The sequence below is a fragment of the Haliaeetus albicilla genome, chromosome 14 (assembly GCF_947461875.1).
Source record: "Haliaeetus albicilla chromosome 14, bHalAlb1.1, whole genome shotgun sequence".
Classification (NCBI taxonomy): domain Eukaryota; kingdom Metazoa; phylum Chordata; class Aves; order Accipitriformes; family Accipitridae; genus Haliaeetus; species Haliaeetus albicilla.
The window spans coordinates 36,389,987-36,411,513 of NC_091496.1; the positions used below are offsets into that span (position 1 = coordinate 36,389,987).

The window sequence follows — 21,527 nt, forward strand, 5'->3', positions numbered from 1 at the left end:
GAGTTGAAAATACCCCAGTAGACTGGTTAGAAAATGCTTCTATTTGTAAAACAAAATTTTTTCATAAAATATGAAGAATAAGAAGCTACTCGTGCACAAACTTCAAATAGGAAGTAGTTATTTTGTTCACCAGTACAGAAAAAGTAGCATCTGAAATTATTTTCCACTGATACTGAAATCAATAATAATAATAACAACAACAACAACTAACAATGTAGAGTGAATGGGAAATGTATTTTGAAGTTTTGCTTTTACAGATGTTAAGATAGTCTTCTGTGGGTAATGTAAGTTGCATCAGTGCAAGTAAGTTGCATCTATACAGAAGTTATCCGGGGGTTTGTGGATGCTCTCTTTCCCTTTCTAACCCATGTGTTGGTACATAAAATCATTTTTTATACCTTTTCTAATAGGTTTGTAATCTTGCATTAACTGATTAAAATTTAATGCAGTGACTTTAATGCAGCAGTATATCAGCTGAAATTGTTATACATGGTGTTGAATACTTTTAGATCAGCAATTAACCTTTTAGTCTTCTGCCACACAGGTGAGTATCTAGCATCAAAGCATCTTCTTCAGAGTTTGGTACAGTCTTGAACTTGAGCACCAGAAAAGGAGTATGGCTTTTTAGAAGGAGTGTTGCACTATATTCATAATGTTGATTCAGCTTTTTGAGCTTTAGACATGCATTTTGAATTGCAGGAAGCTGAGGAAAAGGGAAAGGCCACTGATGATTTATGGAGTGCTCTCCTGCAGGTTGTAGATTGCCTGAAGGTGCAGCTAGGTCTTGGGGTGATCTAGTGATGACAGTGCCTGTAGCCCCTGTTCTCTTGCTCCCTCTCGTGGCTGGGGACTCGGGATATTTGCTAGCCCATCGACTGCCACAGCTCATGACACAGCCCCAGCATGGAGGCCGTGCTCGAACAGCTTCAGAGCTGTTGGCACCTTGAGTGAGTTCAGCCACAACTTGTCGTGGATGATCTGTGGTTAATGAAAAGGGGGTTTGATTCCTCCCCAGAGAAAAATGATAGTACAAGCATAAGGGTCTTTTTGTGGAGCAACAAATAGACTGTTTATTGAAGCTTTGAGAGGAGAGACTTTGGGAGAAAGAGCAAGACATCTAAAATGACGGAAAATAATTGGAGTAACTTCATAGAATCATTGTATCTGGCTTTGAAAGTAAATCCCCTAAGATTGTCTTGGGATTTATATTGCAACAGGAAATCATTAGCCTATGCCAACATGATACTTCATTGACATCTTCGAAGTACACCCTTCCTGAAATGTTTTACATTTTAAAGCAAGATTATGAGTTTCAGCTATACCAAAATCATATCATTCTCATTTTATGTTCCTTTCTGTAAGACACAATTTTAACTACTTACAAAAACCTTGTATGAATTACTTCTGAGATCTAAGTGTTCCTTGAAGTAGAACTTAAAGAAGACGTGGGTGAGATCAACAGACGAGACTTACTTCATAAGACTTACATTTTGCTGTCATGTCAAAGCACAGTTTGTAAAGAAAAGATATCTTTTATTGGACAAAATGAGATAGCTGGATTTACTAAACTATATATACCCAGGTATCTTGCCACTTATTTTACTTTAATAAAATAACAAAACTTACTTTTCTTAAAGTGTTAGAACTATACACTGTGTTTTATACAGCATGACTCTTGCATAGTCTTATATGGGAATTTTTCTTTAGGAGCTCCTTGCACTGATGCAGATTTTTGAATATGAAAGCTCAAGATACGTATTAAGCTTTTTAATTTTCTTTTGGTATAGGCTATATGTGTGGGCTCAGAAAGTATGCAGATAATGTATCCTGCAATCTTCGACCAGCTGTTGGCCTTTGTAGAGTTCTCCTGCAAGCCTCCGCAGTATGGACAGCTAGAAACAAAGCATATTGCAAATGCAAAGTATAATCAGGTAATCAATTAGAAAACTTGCTTGTTTCACTTGGCTGGTGAACCCAATTCAGCTTCAGATATAGGTGGTTTAGCAAGATGCATTTATTCCATCTGTAAAAACTTTGCTGTGCATGTTGTATAATAAGTTAATTTATTAGGGTTTTTTTTACATGCTTTTGTTATCTTCATTTGCTCCCTTTGCATTCTACTTTGCTTTTATACTTTGTGTGTTCCTCCATGTAGGAAAGGTCTTGCCTGGACACCAGACATAGTGAATGTGTCTGAATTTGTCCAGTGAATTAGTCTAAAATAACATGTCCCACATGTGGTATCAAATTTAATAGAAGACACAATAATTTTGAATGGAGAAAATTCCCTCAAGCTGCAAATTTTTGAATTGCACATGCTGTAGAGAAATGGGACATGTTCAATAACTCTTTTTATCTGTGTACTCTGCTGTTCATTAAGCATGAGCATCTGATTCAGTGTAATCAAAGAGGTAACTATTATGTATGTATTAATTTTTCTTATTCTATTTGTCCTGCAACACAATGGAATCACACTAGATACAACTATTTGCACCGGTGAGTTAAATTTCCTTAAAGATTGTCCTAATGTAGTTGTCTTGCCTAGACTGCAACATTTCTCCTACTTAAATGTACTTTACTTCAACGTAGAGTACATTTTCATAGTCAGACTACATTGTATTTGCAGTTTTGTTGCTTGGACCATATTCTTAGCAAACCTTGCATGCATTAAACTGAGAGTTCAATGCAAAACATACATTTTCTGTTCCTTAATTATTATGTTTTCACATATTAATAGTTCAGTAAGTTACTAATTTCTTTTCCTAGGCGGAATGGGTAGCACTGAATTACGTACCATTTGCTGAGAGATCATTGGAAGTCGTTGTGGACTTATACCAAAAAACAGCTTGCCATAAAGCTGTGGTAACGGAGAAAGTTCTTCAGAACATTATTAAGGTAAAAGTTTGTCCTACATATGCTCTCCATTTAATGAGCTTATATTGAAAATCATGAGTTCTATTTTGAGCTAGTGTTGATAAACACTTTCTGGGAAGCTTAAAGTTTTAGTAAACAAGTTGATATTTTATGAAGATGAGCAGCAGGTAGTAATTTCTTTTGAAGCTGCAAGGCTATTGATTAGGCTACGTGTATTGTTCTTTGGCTGGATAATGCCAGCATCAGTATTTCAATGTTAAGATAAAAATCAACAAATGTGTTGGGCCACAAAATATTAATCTTTGAAAGTATTATGCATCTGAATCTGATAAGCAGGCCTCTTAGTAAATATGGCATTGGAGGCCAAAGACCAATTTCTGTAGACTGGCATACATACTTTGGGGATGTGTGCTCTAGCTATTACTTTTGGTTTGCTTTTAATGATTTTGTGTGTCATTGATGTAGCTATGAAATGTTACAGGTACACAAATGTGCCTTTAATGTGAAATTGCCAAACTCCCAACTTTTTTTGACCTTGTTTCCATTTTAGCAAATAAGTTTGGTAAATAATAGAAGTAGTGGTAAATGTCTGGAAAAAAAAAAGTATGTGACCTAGGTTTGTTTGTAATGACTTGGCTGACATCAGGTTGTTCCTGTACAGAAATTTAGAAACCTGAATGTGTTTAAAATAGTTATGTGGTATTATTTGGAATCTGTTATGAATTAAATATTTTTATTTCAAAGTTAATGCAGTTATTTTCCACTTCTGTTTTAATGGGATAGGTGAAACTGATATAAACACTTTTCTTTAACGTTCACAGTTGATAATGATGTGATCTATTGCAGCAGATGAAAATGTTTTAAAAATTATTTTTCATGTCCCTAAAGCCCATGTTGATACTGGAATTAGATTTGACCCCTATGAACAATAGCAGCAGAAGAAAATACTCTGTTTACCTCTAGGGTTAGATCCTAGCTCTCATAATTTTTGGCAATAGGGAGTTAATTACAACTGACTCATGCTTGAGAGCAAGAGTGAGTCTTTCCTCTTTTCACCCTTTGCTTTTCTCAAGTCAGAAACTTCACTAAAAGCATTGGGGGCCTATGCAACATACCCAAGTTTAGTCACTATGTATTTGAAATGTAAATTAAGTAGTTAGTTTTCCAAGATAGCTTGGTATCAGGTTCTAGTTAATTTGACTAACAATGCTGATAGGAATACATCTAATGTAAATAGTACATATGCTTAATGTTTTAAAACTCATAAATCACTTCCTTTTATGGATACTGAAGCTGTCTTTCTATCTAAAAGACTTAGTTTGCTGTGTTTTCATCTGCTATACATTTGAGTTGTATTGCAGCCTTTTTCTTAGAATTTCACTAACTCTTTTTGCTTTTAATCTTCATGTGGTTTAACAGTCAGCAGTGACCAGGTGTCTTGCAGTGGTTATGTATACAGTTCAACTTTTGCATATTAGGAAAAGTTTAAATTTATGAGGCTTTTTTTTTTTACTGTGGAAGCACTTGGGATAGCTTTCTAGGAACAGGACTAAACTCTTCAGAATACACTGATCATAATGAACTGCCTGCAGTCTGTTAGATGTTAGGAAAGCCCATTTGTCAGGCTTAGCAGAAGTGGTGGATGGCAATAGAGGAAAAGAAAATTAATATGTAATTTCATAGTGTAGTTGGTAACGGATCAACTCTGACTTCTAACCTTGTACTTGGCAACCGACCTGTGCTTTAGCCAGCTGGTATATGGTAAATCATCTTTATAATTATTTTTTTAAAAGAACATCTCATATACCAGCAGGGATGTGTACTATCATCTCTGACAGTGTCTGCCAAGATCTTTTGCAGAAACCTGTGGTATTCTTAGATTTGTCTGAGCAACTATAAATTTTGTTTTAACTTTCATTTTGCAGACACTAAGAATACCTCTTAGTCTGAAATATTCTTGTCCTTCTGAAAGCACATGGAAGCTAGCTGTTTCCTCTCTTCTCAAAGTTCTTTCTATTGGACTACCTGTTGCAAGGCAGCATGCATCTTCTGGAAAATTTGACAGTATGTGGCCAGAGCTAGCGAATACTTTTGAAGACTTTTTATTCACCAAAAGGTAAACACAATTTCCCTTTTTTTTTTTTTTTTTTTTAAATTTTTATTTAATACTGAAAAATATTTGTAAGTAAATTGTTCAGTAAATATGTCAGTAGAGTTCAGTAAAAATAGTTTTATCTTTAGAGATATTTGATATCTGAAAATTATTTTAATGAATGAAGGAAAAGAAGGTAACCAGACTGTCTACTTCAAAAAAGTATACTTTTTAGAAAGTAGTAGAAAAAACTTCATTCAAAATGTGAATGTCAGAGCAAGAAGGAGCTCAATGGACCTCTGAATACAAGGCATAACCTTTCTGATTAGGCCAAGGAATTTGTATGGACTCCCAAGGACGTTTACTGTAGATTTTATAAAGAGTTACTGATGTGTGCTCAATTTGTTCCTTTTTTCACTTTGAACAGAATTGCAACAATAACTTTTTTTAGTTAAGGTGAACACCATTAACTATACGTATTTCTCTTGAGTTCCATCTTGAAATATTCCACTTACAATGAATTTTGGAAAGTTATTTCTTATGTTGCAGTTCACTGAGAAGCCCGTAGTTATCTTGCATTTGTTTCTACCCAAGATAAATTGACTGCACCTTCATAATTAACCACGCTTTATTTATAATACTTTGTGAAAAGTGTAGCTAAATAGTCAGGTTTGTAACTAGGCAGACAGGCAGATGTATAAGTACATGCATAATCTCTCAAGAATGGAACACTGTAGATGTGGGCAGGTTGAGAAAGTCCAGAAGTGAAAAATAATAACAATAAGAGACTTAGACAATCTGATCTATTAGTTTGTTCAACCAAAAGAATATATCATTAGGAAGACATGGTAGGTCTTCAGAATATGGTAAAAGATTGCTCCAGAGAAGAATTTTTATTGTCCCTTGAGAATGTGTAAAAATGGATTTCAGTACAGCAAGATTATCTAGGCTAGACTTTAAGGAAACCTTTTACTGTAAGGAAGGTAAGGTATTGTAGAAGGTTGCTTAGGAGTGGTATGGAATTTCCATCTTCTGTGAACATCTGTGGGTAAGCATCTTTTAGGAGTAGTTTAAGTATATCTAATAGTGTCTCACATTAAAGGACAATGTGGAATATGAAAAATTTAATTCCCTGATTTTCTGTGTGTATGCTGATTTCAGTAACAGTCTTTCTTTTTAATGGAAAACAGTAGGGTTCTTCTGTACCTAACACTAATATGCTGTGTGTTTGTGTGTGTATAGTTTTCAAACACACAAAAATCAGCAACCAAACACAGCTGTATTTACTAATGATGAATAAGTAGCAGCTTGCCCAAAACAGACAAAATATAAATACCAATGAAACTTAATTTTAAAGACACATCTGTTAGTGAAAATGTTTTTAATAATGAAAGGGTTTGGAGTTTCATCAGTAGGGTTACATGGCAATTGAATGAAAAACCTTTCTTTTGTTTTTGCATTTACTTCAAAGAAATATTATTAGATAGGAGGACCTTAAAATAGAAAAGCTCATCAAGACTACATAAAAGGCACTTTAATCTAAGTTTTTGTTTTGATGCTTCACTGTTTCTTTAATTGAAAATAATCTTTGCAGTATCTTGTCTGGCTTTGTTTTCAGCTGTGGTTAGTAGTCCTGCTGCCATTCTGAAAGAGGCAGTCCAGATCAGTTAACAACCCATAATCAATATCATTGTTTGGTTTACAAAATTAAAATGAAGGTTTTTCAGCTGATTGTAGAAGAATGTATGTTCACTTAGAAGTTACTTTGGGAATACATAGTACTATTTGCTCTAAATGAATTATTCCTAAATATCTGCAAAACAAATGAAACATATCCATTTTGCATGTTTTTAGCTGACCCAGGCTGGCACTGCTACAGTTTTTGGGTATTAACCATTCATAAATCCAAGGAAGATTATCACAGATCTTCAATGTAATTCAAGATAATCCACTGTCATCTGCATGACCTTTTTGGCCAAATATGTTGTCTGTTTTTCTTAATTTACAGTGACTGATTTGTACTTTTCTTGAAAATTGTCCAGCCATAGAAATTCCATCTTAACATGTTGCTTACTAGAAACAATCACTGTTGTCGTTAATTCTAATAGGTTTTGCCAGCTGTCATACATGGGTGAATATTCTCTGGAGGTAAAGGAAAAATAGTACTTCTGTGAATATTTATGATGCCCTAAAACTTGTCTGAGTTCACTTAAGTCTGGTTTTGCCTCTTCAGAGACAAGAGTGTATTCTATATGTATAAAATGTGGTTTGGAGATCAGCATTTTCATCAGAATTAAAGATGTCTTCGGAAAAGTTATACGAAACTTTTCTGTTCTCTCACTTAGAAGCTTTAAGGTTCAAAAGAATTTAAAATATTAAAAATAGGCTGGTGGTTTATAGAACCATATGGCTACAGCAGGATAATTTGGCCTGTTAATTAATGGCCGTTACCATTACTCTTTCCCAGCTTGTTAGGAGTAGATGATTTTTGCTTATATGTTATGGCTATTGAACATCTGGTTTGGGGTTGGGTTTTTCTTTGCCCCCCCTAATGTCCACCTTTTTCTAAATAGCAGTGTGTCTTACCAAGTGCATGGTTCTCCTGCTTACAGTTAGAGCCCTATCCCTTGGTAGCTTTAGGATAGATAGCCTTTCTGTTCTGTGAGCCTGAGCCTTGCGGTCCTAGAAGAAGTTAAAGCTAAGAAGGGAGTACATCTGCCTCATGTCAGTAGTCAGGACGATTAGTAATAGCAGTCATTTCTCCTTTTCTTCATCCTCTTCCTCCTCCTCCCCCTCACAATGCTCCTGAAGCGTGCCTCTCTCGCTGTGATGCAAGGAGGGCTCTAGAGATAGCTGTGGAAGTTCCCCACGTTGAGGTAATTCTCTTCTGATTTCCTTTGGTTAAGTCCTTTGCACTTCTGTGCAAGATGCTGTGAAACTAGCCTTGGCAAGTAGGGCAACCTGTCCCTTTTGTGTTAAAATTTTCTAAACTGTGGCTTTTCATGGATTGCAATTGCAGTATAGTCAGTCTCTTACATTTGTAGTTGTTCTGTTTCTAAGTAAATTGAATTCAGAATTTTCGAATTTACTGTGTTCTTTTGATTATTTTTTTCTTTGTTATAGTTCTGATAGAAAATACATGTTAATCATAGTGGTGTCTTATTCCAGAGTAATTTGGGAGAACCTATTCACTGTTTTGAAAGTAACAGCTAAAATTTATCGCTGAGTTGAGGTGCATGTCAACCTTCAGATTATAGAAGGCGGCAGTGGGAATGTGCTTTCCTTTCCAACTGTCCATGTTGGTCCTTTATTTTAGGCCAGCTAGGGGATAGAAAAACTGGTTTTCAGTGTGTTCACTGATTTATTTATATTAACAATGAGTTGTGTTTTTTAAAACTTTTGGTAATACATGGATTTTTGTCTGCATTGCCAAAATCAATTAACCAAGCCACAGATGAGAAGATGAGAGCACCCTGTGCTCTTAGATTAGTGACTTGTAAACTAGACTTGGTTTTAGTGACCCTGCTTGACCATAACTGTGGCTTACTGTGACTGCGAGCCAGTCACCCCTGGTGGCTTTCCAACTTGCAAATAGGCCATGCAGGACAGGGGGTTTATTAAGTCAGATGCAGAAGTGTACAAATCTGGCTACGCTGCTCAAGACCAGCATGGAGTGAAAATGTTCTGGAGCGCAAAGAATTTGGAAGATGCAATTCAGAGACACCCCACGAGGCTATTGGTGAGACAGAGTAACAGCATTACTGCATTATCTGGATTTTTTACCATTATCCAACGTGTCATCCCTTGTGGCAGGAATACAGTTGGATGTATTCAGTTAGACCTGAATACAGTTAGAACTGAAAATTGACATTGACTTTCTTATGCTGGCATTCTGTAATTTTTTCTTAAGCTGTCTGCTTCAAGCAAACTGAAATGTTTTGTCACAAAGACACTTACTTTTCTTCCTTACTCCTGTATACCTTTTCATAATCCACACTTTCCACTATTTAATGTTCTACATGTTCCATGCTATCATCTGTCCAGGCTTCATGCAAGCTAGGTAAATATCTTCCTTTTGTACCTGCTCTTCAAACCTTTATTCTTCAAAGCTGACTGCTTAGAAGAATTTAGAACCACTGCTGGGGTGGTTCTAAATATGAAACATCTGCATCTCTGTAAAACTTGCTAATGTCTTTCTGCAGTCAGTCCTCCTAGCAACACTGCGTAACAGATTTGGTTAGTTTTTCCCTTTAGCTTTGTTCATTAAAATAGCCCAGTGCATACTGTCTCATTTTTGTATGCACATTCTCCAAGTCTCTACCTGGCTGAGCATAGAGTAGAAAGATAAAACTCTTTATATTTCACTGATGTTCTAAATTTTTAATCAACGTTTTAAACTTTTTTATAGTCTAACTTACAATTCTTCTAATCATTGTGGTCCTAGAAATCGCACGGGTAGATAGCCTAATATTGCTTCCACCAGTGAAACTGAGTTGGCATTGGTTAGGCAAGAGGTCACTGTGGTTAGAACCCTTAAATTAAAGCTCTGTGAATCTCTGTGTTTAAAATAGTGAACCTCCTCTGCATGGTCTTGCCTCTGTCTTTTAGGCAGAAACAGGATTTCAAGCCAGCTATGGGGCTGAATGAGAGGAGATGCTCATTGATGTTTAAAAAGTACAAAGCACAGCAGAAATGGTCTCTGCAGCTTTGTACATCAAGAAATTTCAAATATAGCCAAAAGAGCCCAGGTAAATGAAAAAGGAAAGTGTTACTGTCATAGAGAATTAACAATTTCCAACCAATAGGTTTCAGCTTTTTTTTTTTTTTTTTTTCTTTTTTGTTAAAGCAAGTTACAGCTCGGGAGGCTCAATAATCTTGATTTTTATTATGAATCAAAATGACATTTAAAAATTAATACATTTCATGTAACTTAGTTTACACAAAGTTGTCTTCTAGTAAGAGGCTGCTCTGTTTATTATTTCATATCATTCTTCTTTCCCAGAGGATTTCATGGAAGCATGTCAATACGTTGTATAAAATAAAATTCAACAAACGTGTGTGTATATATAATTTACTAGAGCAGAAGTTTGTGCTCACATGAGAGAATTAGATCAATACTCTCCAAAAAGATGCTTCAGAGCAGCGTGCTGCTGTGCACAGCAGGATTCTGGGTAGCTGTTAGCTCTTTGTTATGAGGCTCTAAAGCCCTCCCTAAACAGTGGGCAGCGGCTGGGAGCTCTGTACCTAGGACAGCCTGCACATAGCAACAGTCTGCATCGCACTGCCGCTTATCTTCCCTGGCTTTTGACCCTTCTGGTACAGTTTGGCTGTACTGCATCAGACCAGCAAAGCTTTTGGCCCCTAGATAGATGTTTCATATAGACACCTTACAAAAATCTATTTACTTGGGAGTAATGTGCTACATGAACAAGTATGTAGCATAATCTGTAGCATATATGGCAGATCAGATATGGATGACTGGACAGAAAGGTCTTAACACCTCTTTAAAGTAAACCTCAGCTCAGAAAGTCAGTCAGTCGTAAATTAGGAAGTGTTAGAATGAAAGCTTCCCATGTATTCAACATGACCTGCATTTGTATGCATCATAATAGTTTACTATTTAAACGTTTGGCATAGTTAACTTCTTTACGTGCTACCAAAGGTACTGACTGAAGAGCTACTTAATATTTTATTTTATTCTTTGTTTTCAATATGTAACTCCAAACTTCCTGACTGCTTAACACACAAACCAAGAATAAATATGGTATTTCGTATTTTCTTCTTTGGGGTTTTTGTAGTCATACATGTAACACTTGAGTGTTTCATGGACAGGGGTGAAGTTATCTACGTAAAATCCCTTTGAGGAAGGGAGATATATTTATTTTTCAAGCACGAACATTGGTACATACTGTCATAATTGTCAAAACTGAAAATTAGCTGTAGGCGTGCAGACTGAACTTTGGGTGTCTCATGCTAAGCACCCAGAAGATGGGGGGGAAAAAAGCCTATCTTGGAAAAAGCCTGTCTTATTTGGCTTGGTCAGCATCATACATGAGCACTGGGGAAAAAACCCCAACTGTTAGCTAAACTAACCAGATCTGAATGAGATTTAGAAGCCTCTAAAGTTCTTAAGCCTTTCATTAAAATTGGCAGTGGGTTGGAGAAGACAGGCCCAGATGAGTACCCTTATGAGACAAGGCTGGCACAGGTCCACAATCGTATATTTGGCAGCTGCCTTGCCAGTGAGCACGTGCTTAGCTCTGAACTACCCACCACATGTCTGTTGTTTCCTGGGGAGGAACATGGGGTGGGGGAAAAGCTGGGGGCTGGGGCGGGAGTTTGGGAATAAGCCAGAGGATGCCAGTCTGCTTGTCACTACAATGCTGCACTGATTCCTCTGCTTACAGAACAGCTTGGTTCCTTGCTCAGTCCAGAGCTCTGTTTTCCTTGCATCTGCCTATTCCGCCATAAATTAGGCGGGGAATGTTGTGGCAGATTGAATCTATCATTTTCCTTCCTTCTCAGCAGTGACCATTCTGTGTACTTAATCAGATGGTTTCTCTGGAGGAAAAAAAAAAGCATCGTCTAATTTAAGATGCATCATACACAACAGCAGCAAGCTGAAGTACCACAGGCAATCTTAATTCCAATATTTCTAACTATTCCTTTCAAGTGGTCAAATTTCCAAACTGTTCCTCAGCTGGAAGATGTTATGTAGTTATTTTAAAAAGACAAAAAGTAAAACTATGGGGAAAGGAGAGAATGCAATATATGAAATTATACGGACCTTTTATAGCGCCTTGTCTCTGATTTTTGTTGTTAATGCTACTAGTTATTCCATTAGCTCTAGTAACATGTTACCTTTAGTGCAAATCAGACACTATGGAGAAACTAAACCTGCAATCCAGTGAGTTTTGCAACTGTCTTTAAATTTCAGAGAGACATAGGCATGAGGATTCTGACTTCTGCTCTGTGTCAGAAAAATGAGAACAGCATAACTTAAGTCAGAACAGACATACATCTAGACCTGTCTGCTGTTTCTGCTGGATTAGTGGGATACCTAAGGAAAAGCGCAAGGTGACCATATAGTGATATTTTCATGATATGCTCCTTCAGCTTCCCGATTTACGTAGCTCAGAAAGTTCTTGTACCACAGGTTGTCATTGGCTCATAATTGATTTTTCTTCTAATAATTTTGCTAACTGTATGTTTAATCTGTGTAGATTTTAGCAGGCAATCCTATGATTATGGGATTATAAGCAAGGTATTTCAGAGTTTAACTATTGTGTGAAGTACCTTCTTTGATTCTGTGCCCCCCCTCAAAGAGCAGTAGAAGCAGATCTGTAGAGCAAAACAGTTCATGATAAGGAGCCATCGCCGGCAGAATGCTCACTTCGGGTGTTTTATTTTCAGAGTAGCTCTAGTCTGGCTTCTTGTCACGCAAGCATCTATGAGAGCTTGGAGTACGTTTTTTGGTTTAGTTTCATCGAAAATAACAGTTCTATGCACTCCAAGACCAGACATGAACCAAGGTTTATAAACGGGTATGTCTAAAAGTTTAACTCGAAAAGCCCATGTCTGATCCAAACTAAAACACTGACATAGGCACATCAGCTGAAGTACTTGATTGCTGTCTAAGTAGGAGGCCTTTACTCTTTCTGTCCTGCTGAGGAACTTGGCCCAATAACTTAGCAGAAGTATAATCCAGCAAAGGAAAGAAATTTGAATTTACTGAAAGAGTAGTCCAGTAAATACAAGGACGGACTCAATAAATGAGATAAAACTCCACCAGAGAAAACTGCATGGCATAAAACATCCAATCAAATGGTACAAGATTTCCAAATTTACAAGCAGGTAAGGTAGGATCTTATAAAGTTTTGAGTAAATTGGGTAATTTTCATGGTTGAATCACTTTGGACATTTCATCTGTAAATACATTTTTGTATACAATGGAAGAACTGCAGAAAGTTCTGAATATCTTCAGAATTACTGTTTGTAAAATGGGTTTGTCCCTTCATAAAAGTAATTAAGAATGAGAACAAATATATCATTCCAGTTATCAAGGAAAAAGACAAAGTAATGTCCCATTAATGAAAAACGTGTTTCACTTAAGAAAATGTAAAATTAAAATTAAGTTTTTTATAGATGTACTGCTGAAAATCAATATACAAGATATATCTTATCTTGCATAGTGAGAGAAAAAGTAAAATGTAATAAACTGTGATCCCCTGATGATACCTTCACAGACTCATCTGAACAGATACTGTAACTTTTGCACATGTAATACGAGAGATTACTTTGAGATGCATATTAAAAGTGGTGTTGGTGATGCAAGTCCTTAATCAGGTCCATCAGTTGTAACTCTTCAATTTGAGTGTTTTACTACTTTTTTCCTTTAAATCACTTTTATCATCATTATTTGTAAGATTTTATTCTAAAATGTTAATTATTACCATATAATAGTACCAACTTGATGCATGTAATAACTTTAAATGTAATGCATTTTTCTATATTTATCTCCTTACATGTGTTGTGAATTTAAAAGTATAACGTAGTATGTTCATTTTTAGTACGCCTCCTGATAATCTCTCAATTCAAGAATTTCAGAAGAATGAGAGTATTGATGTTGAGGTAAGGAGACTAAAACAAATATACTGTCGAACAAAATGAGATAGTGACATTCACAGATTGCATTTGGTCCTGAAATAATTTGTTGAAAGGTTACCCATTCATTATTTTTTCTGTGATACTGTTTTCCTTTTTGAAAGCAAGACAGGAAATTCATAGGCTCAGTATTCGGCTGCTTTGGAGTTATGCAAAAAGTAGGAAACGGCATGCCAAAAACTGCTTCTTGTCCACTGAAGTTCAAAACAGTGTGAAGTGGCTAAACCAGAATCTGTTTCTGCCTCTAACCCATTACCTGATTCTTCCTTATTATGTTATTGCCAGGCAATTACACAGGTAATTGTAAACCACAGAGGAAGCTGACAATTAAACCTAAAGTGAGTCCTTTCTGTGTTGAGGGGGAGCATTCAGTCAGCAATGACATTGTTGCACTCTAGATGTGTTCTCAATACTGAAAAGCTTGTGCATAAATGAAGAAATGATGTCTTTTTGTGCAGTACAGAGACCGCTGTAATTGTAAAAGTGATCATGTTTGGTTGGATAAGGCCGAAAAAAATTAAGAGATTATGATAATTGGAATGAAGAGGGACTGGTCCCCTTTCACTCCAGGACAAAGGGATGTGGCAGGCTGGGGATGAGGGGTACAAAGGAGAAGAGTTGCAGAGAAGACATAGCAGTACCTGTGGGTTTGATTGCCTGTCATCTCTCCAGAGTGGCAGCTGGGACACAAAGATGTCTGGATGAAAAGCGGGAGTGGTTCTGTCTGCAGTGAGCAGAACTCTAATGCGCTAACTTATGGAGATCTAAACCCACTTTGTTCCTGAATGGGAGCATCAAGACCAAGGGCAGAAAGCATTTCACTTAATGTGCATTGCCTTAAGCTCGTTTAGATAATTAACTCACTTGTTCTGCTTTTCAGATGTCACACTGTAAGCATGTGCTATATATGTTAATGTCATAGTGATGATATTGTATCGGGTGGAGGGAGAGGGAGATTCCTAATCTTAGATCTTCTCTTTTCAAAACCATAAATTCGATTTGAAGAACATACTTCAAATGTCAGTGGAAATCTGAGTGATAACTGCTTCAGAAGCTTTGACAAAAGTGTGGCGGGGGGTGGGGGGGAGTTTATTATTTTGGGTTTAATGTTACATGCAAGACCACAATTCTGGACGTATCTGCACATTTTAAAAGCTAGCACTGGAAGATTTTGTGAAGTTTCATTAGGCATGTCTCTTGTTTAATGTTTCTGTCTTCTTCATACTACAATTACAACTTTGATATTCAGAAAACCAATATAAATACATTTAATTTCTTTTAGGTGGTGCAGCTTATCAGTACAGAGATACTGCCATATGCTAATTTTATTCCTAAGGAATTTGTTGGTCAAATAATGACTATGCTCAATAAAGGCTCAATACATTCTCAGTCATCCTCCTTTACAGGTATGGTACCTGAATGACAAAAGATATGGTGTTTAAATCTACTAGAAAGTATTGAAAGTGTTGAAAGTACTTATTCTGATAAAAACTTGAAGTTCCATGGCATGTATTCAGTATAGACTGTTTGATATCTGGCTTGTTTTCATGAACTCTATTTTATTTCATAGAACTTGTCGAGCATTCCTTGCAATTTTTAAAAAATTATTTCCTTACTTCTTGGTCAGTATCATATATAATATTGTACTTATGTTACTTCATACTTTTTACATAGTCTGTTTTGTATTGTGCCAGCTGAAATAGTTCTAACAATAATTTCAGGCAATTGTAAGACAGACATAATATCCTGTTCTTAAAAATGAAATTACCTTAACATAACTACATGGTGTACCTAACCAGATACCTTCTCTGCCTTTAAGAAAAAACATTTATAGTTTTTTGGGAAAGATAAAAAAAATGGACATAAGCCATTACAGAGAAAAATATTTGGATTGTACAGTACCAAATATTAGTACTTATGATGCAGAACTGGGGTTGCTGGGGCTTTTTAATTGATTTTGTATATTTTATTATTAAAGCAGTGTCAAGTAGGTGACGTGTAACTGAATGTGTTGCATATTTTATCTGTTATTTTTTGAACTATCGTGATTGTTGCACAGTCACCTTTTCTTAGAATGTATTCTTAATATTTTTCTTATCACTGTTAATATTTTTTAATACTAGAGGAACAATAACCGTTTTGCAAATTATAATAAACTGATTGAAATGCAACATTTACTGTATTGGCATGTACCCTGCACAATTAAATACGACATTTTACTTTGACAGAAGCCGAAATAGATATTCGAATGAGAGAGGAGTTTTCTAAGGTGTGTTTTGAAACATTGCTCCAGTTTTCATTCAGTAATAAAGTCACAACTCCTCAGGAAGGCTACATCTCTAGAATGGCACTTTCTGTGCTCTTGAAAAGGTCACAGGATGTATTGCATCGCTACATAGAAGATGAGAGATTGAGTGGCAAATGTCCTCTTCCACGGTAGGTACATTGTCTTTAGGAAATGAAAGGTATTACTAGTACTTTGAGAAGAAGGTTGCATTCACAATATCATTTAATGATTAAAAAAATAGTGTGTGGAGGGGGGTGAAATTTAAAGCCAGGGAAATGTTTGTGGGGAAGACATTTCAAAGAAAATGTTGATACTAATTTTTTTGTTGAAAAAGCTTTAAATAATAATGGTTGTATTCAGTCCCGTTACATAGACAATAGGAATATGACTTAGTAACTAACATTTTCAGTTATTGAAACAAGGTTTCTGATATCTATAACATAATATTTCTGAAATCTGGTTTCCTTTTATTCCCAGTAGAGCTATGTATAGTTTCTAAATTGAGAGGTGGAGTCACCTCAAAAATAAGATAAAATATCCAAACAGCAACATTGTGAATCATTACTCAAGTAATTGTTCTTGAAACAGAAAAATGGACCGAAGTACCAGGAAATTCTTTAAAATGGGAACTTATTTAAATTTCACTTAACTTTTGAAGGTTTTGATCATGAATGATGAAATTGATTATTTTTGTGTTACAGTTAATCATGTACATGAATATTTTCAGGTTGATATGTGTATGCTGTTACTGTTTCCAGTATCAAATTTAAAGCTATCTTAGCTGAGACAACGATGATGGTGGGAAAGTTAAAGACAAATGATAACCTTAATCTCTAAATATCCTTTTTTTGCTAGGCTTCATTGCAGCCGTTTCCATTACGTGGTTTATTAACGTTGTGTAAGCTTCACAGAAAACTTAACATTCTTGAGACAAAAATGAGTAGTTGACTGTGCATTTTTCCCTTTGTAGGCAACAAGTAACAGAAATCATCTTTGTTTTAAAAGCTGTCAGTACTCTCATAGATTCACTTAAAAAAACTCAACCTGAAAATGGTAAGTTATTGTTAAACAACATGGTTCTAAACAAGATAAGCTTATGTCTGCCACAAAGACATATTTATTCTTTCCTGCAGTAATTTTCACACAAATTTGAAATAAAAGTGTGATCTGTAAGATGCAGTATTTTGTAATTCTGTGTATATGTAGGTGGCAGGTAGACCAAAAAAAAAAACCCAACCCACAAAGTTTTTCCAGTATACCTAAAAGTATAAGGTCCTAAGATATGTTTAATAAAATAGAAAACTTCAATTTATGGTGTCTTTTATTAGATAGAGCTTGGTGTCTTCTAAAAATAAACAATAAAAAACCTTCTATAAAATGTTAATAGAGTTCTGAAATATATGTAGTCTTGCTAGATCTTTTTTTCTTCTCATGATACCTTTATAGGTTGCTGTGGATCACGTTCACGTAGGTTCACTCTGCAATTAAAGGGGTGTACAAGTTAAACGCATGGGTAGGCTGTTAGATACTTAGTGCAGTCTTGCTTTCCCTCTCTTCCTGCTCTAGTACCTCCTGTCCCCTGCATTGAGAAAGATGTCTTAGCTCATTGATGCCCAAGTAAATGGTTGACAGATGTATATGAAGGGCTGAATTAAATGAAGACCTTAACTTCACGTATAATTGTGTGTCTTGTTCCTCCTGTAAGCTGCACCTACTGTATGCGTAAAGAGTTCCCACCAGAAAACTTAGTCAGGAGTCTTAGTTAAACCAGCTGTATTGGACTCTGAAACTGACTGAACTGCGTATACTTCCCTCTACCTCCCTGCTTTTGATGTTATGAGGAACAGAAGAGAACTTTTCAATCCTGAAACAAACAAAGAAACCAGCCTTTCCAGAAAAACACAGGCAGGTGGTTTCCTGAAAGAGGCAGTGCCTCACTTGCAGCATCACTTAGCAGCCAGATTTATGATAATGCTGTTTCCAAGGCTGATGGCAAAAGGCTGAGGGCAGAACTATGCCAGGACACATAAAGCCTTTTGGCGAACCCTGAAGGCAACTGCAGTGCTACTTTGGTGGGCCTTTCTGTTAGAGGGGTGGTAGCCAACTCAGCTGGACTGTTCGCCACACCCCTCTTCCTGCAGTGAGGGAAATTCTTCACCTGGTCCATATGTGGCAGTGATTGCCAAACCTCCTGCATGCTTCCTTATGAAGAGAACCACTGGACAAAGTAGAGAATCACTTTACTCCCACTTCTTCTAGCTTTTAATAATTTTATTTCTTTAAGAAAATTATTGATGTCTGAAATCAGTGGTTTGTTCTCTTTTGAAAACAGAGCTAAAACAGAGATAAGCAAGAAAGTGACATAATAAATAAGATTGATGCTGCAGTGTTTAATTTCACTTGTTGGACTAGCAAACTTTACCATGGATATTTTTGTGTCTTGGTCCAGTGTTTCTCCCTCTGCTTTCTATAGCTCTTGTAATCTGGAATGATTTGAAATTAATAGAAGGCCTCATTGCTGACAAGTTTCCAAAAGTGAAATGTGTGTCCAATTCAATTTTCCGTCAATAGCTTAGAAAAGTAGGCAGAAAATGTATGTGGACTGCGGATTTAATAAAAGTATTATCTTCAGTTTGTCAGTTCTTCATCCAGAAAACACAGTGAATGACTCATATGTAGAAACACAGGTGTGTGGCACCATTTTATGGATATCCCATCTGGCTTCCAGCTGCTGCTGCTACAAAAAAGGAGTATGGCTCTCCCGCTAAAATCCTACATCATATCTGAGAGCCCTGTACAGATGTCGTAGTGTCTGTATAGCACTAGGTACCTATGTTTAGGCACCCAAATGTGCCCTTATTTTTACAGGTATTGAAAAAAATCCGTTGTAAGAATTTGGACAGTAGTAAGTGATTCAGTCTGTTCTTTTCTTCGTTGCAGTTGATGCTAACACATGGGCACAAGTTATTGCCCTGTACCCGACTTTAGTAGAATGTATCACCTGCTCATCCTCGGAAGTGTGCTCTGCTTTGAAAGAGGCACTGGTTCCCTTTAAGGACTTCATGCACCCACCAGCATCCAAGGTACAGAATGGAGAGTCTTGACCCCATAAAACTTTTTTTTTAGTCTTGAAGGAAAAAAAGTATCCAAAAATGTTTGTTCCCGGGTGAAGTTTCTCTGAGGAAATCTCTTGTGACTAGTACTTTGGCAACCAGTGCTGACTGCCTTTTAACTGTACTAACAAGAGCTCAGTAATTCATGAATACAGGCTATATCTCAAAGGTTCCAGAGTGAGTAGCAGTGCAAACCTTTAATAAATTTAACTGAATAGTTGGAATCATTTATAATCTAATGTACTTGCTACAGTATCTTGAAGTGGTGATTGAAAAGTGGGCTTATGTACAGCTTGTTGTGTATGTGTTAATGATGTAATTAAAAATATTTCAATTCAGTCAGATTTATTAGGCTGGTGTTTTGCACCCTTTTTTTGAAGTACGAATTGTACTAAAATTTTATGCAAGATGGTACTGTAACATTCCATATATCTGTAACCAGCCTTTGTAAACAAAGGGAACTGATATACTTGTGTGTATAATAAATGGTACAGTTCTGTATAAAATAGTTGCATTTATTATTTAAATTCTTTTTAAAATATTGATAATGTTAAATGCTTGAAAATGTATTTATTATGAATAAGTTGTATGCTTGCCTTTTTACTTACAGTTTGCCTTCTAAATTGCCAGATATGCTCATTCATATCTGATCATGTTATTAGTTTTTGCTTAATTGAATGTATCTTCTCTGTGGCCATTGGACATCTAACAAAGGGTCATATGACAAAAGATTGCAGCAAGCAGTCAAGAGTCTGCTGATCTCAAACTTCAAAGTAGTTGACCTGAAATAAGTTTGAATATGCAGAAATCCACTGTAGCACTTCAGCACTACCATACCTCACTTCATAATATATTTGTTTCAAGATGTTTGTTCTACTCTATCCATTTTTGTAGTTGTAGCCTTGCTTTAAAAAAAAATACATATTTGAGGGTTGTTAGCCTTTTTTGACCTTCTTGGCAGGTATCACAGTCTTTGAATCATGACCCAAGAAAGGTGATTTCAAATATCTGAAATACCTGGCTGTAATATTTTGTTCAATAATCTTAAGTGCTTTGTTTTGTAATGTCTTTTCAACCCAAACAAATTGTTCTACTCTTTTAATTATAAACTGTGTCTGATATAAAATTATGAGAAGTGTATTTTTGAAGATAGCTACTCATTTAGAAGTGCAGTAAAAGTTGTCATTAAGTAAATGTGAATGTTTCACATAATACACAATCGAAGCAAAACACTTTTGATAGTATTGTTTTTAAAGTTTGTGACTTAGCACTTAAACTCTTATTTAATTAATTATTATTTCAATAATGTTTCACCTGTATTCACATATTTTTAACCTCTGATGTGAAAGCACAAAGGCCAAATGTAAAAAAAAAAAAAAAAAAAAAAAAAAAAGGAGAGAGAGACAGGTGCCTTTCTATCGATTTCAGAATTTCAGAGCTTACCTTTAGGTTTTTGTTCCTTAAAGTCTTTTGTAGATATTAAAAGAGATTATCATGCATAAGAAATGGTATTATATCTGTTTGCTTTACACTTTCCTGGCTAAAGGGACATTGATCGGTATATGTGAACAGATGTAAAGGTTGTAGGAGCTTCAAGCTGAAGGTGTGATGAAGGGTTAGAAATACCCTGTGTGAATAATGTTATGCCAGCACGGCTTTGAACAGCTTGCTGTGACCAAAGTTGCATGGAACTTAATTGTCAAGCGTGGATAGTTTTTAGAGAACACATAGTTTACATTAAGGAAACAAATGCTTCTCATTAATAGAATTTATGTCAAAATGGCTCCTTAGGAGGAGCAGTTCCAGTATAGTGCAGAACTGGGTCCCACATAGAGATAACAACATTATCCGTACTCTGAAAGTGAAAACCTGGCAACTGCTCTCCTAATTAGTGGAAGATAAGTCAAGCTCTATGAGGTCATTGAAGAAACAAAGGGTAGGACAGGAAAGATGGGCATTAATTTGTTTTAGAATGTATTATCTTAACCAGAATTTCTGGAAAGAGGTGTGCAGACCAAACTGAAGGTGAGTTTGTTTCCAGTTAGATTCTAATTGGTTTTTCGGTGATAACACAGATAAATTCTGTTCAATGAAGCAATTCTTCAGCTTTATCTGTTTTTTCAAAAGGAGGTTTATAAGTCTTTCCTAACTCCAGAACTTAGAAAATTTACCACCTATGGACATTCATCGTCAAAAGGTTTTGAAATAAAATACCAATGAGCTAACTTGCCTTCCTTTCCTCTTAATTACAAAATTAATAATATCTGTGCTATTTGAGGCATGTTTTGGACATGCAAGCTGAGGCTAACCATAATCAAACCGCTTTCTTGTATTTAGTGTAAATAGTTTGAGAACTAAAAACAAAGCTCCTTAGTTTAGAAAAGAAGTTTTTCATTGAGTAGTTTTGTCTGTGAATAAGAATTATTCCCTTTACTGTGCCTTCTTGTCCAGTGCTCCATTATTTCTTCCAACTTGGAAGTATCAGTTTCTTTTTTCT

At 35.9% G+C, this 21,527-nt stretch overlaps 1 protein-coding gene across 11 annotated transcripts in view; it reads left to right on the forward strand.

Moving 5' to 3' along the window:
• The window catches only part of MON2 (MON2 homolog, regulator of endosome-to-Golgi trafficking), a 121,117-nt gene that overhangs the window by 59,434 nt on the left and 40,156 nt on the right, over positions 1-21,527 (forward strand). For 8 of the 11 annotated variants that reach the window (XR_011327823.1, XR_011327824.1, XM_069802273.1 and 5 more), the window contains exons 27-35: positions 1,788-1,931; positions 2,479-2,496; positions 2,767-2,895; positions 4,800-4,990; positions 13,537-13,597; positions 14,913-15,036; positions 15,859-16,066; positions 16,888-16,970; positions 18,858-19,000. Coding sequence is in view for 9 of the 11 variants with exons in the window: in XM_069802273.1 (XP_069658374.1) it covers positions 1,788-1,931; positions 2,479-2,496; positions 2,767-2,895; positions 4,800-4,990; positions 13,537-13,597; positions 14,913-15,036; positions 15,859-16,066; positions 16,888-16,970; positions 18,858-19,000 (1,101 nt within the window). In the remaining 2 variants the exon portion in view is untranslated. Of the gene's footprint in view, positions 1-1,787; positions 1,932-2,478; positions 2,497-2,766; positions 2,896-4,799; positions 4,991-7,777; positions 8,008-13,536; positions 13,598-14,912; positions 15,037-15,858; positions 16,067-16,887; positions 16,971-18,857; positions 19,537-21,527 lie in introns of those variants that run through there. The other 3 variants (XM_069802277.1, XM_069802281.1, XM_069802282.1) reach the window with 3 other exon arrangements.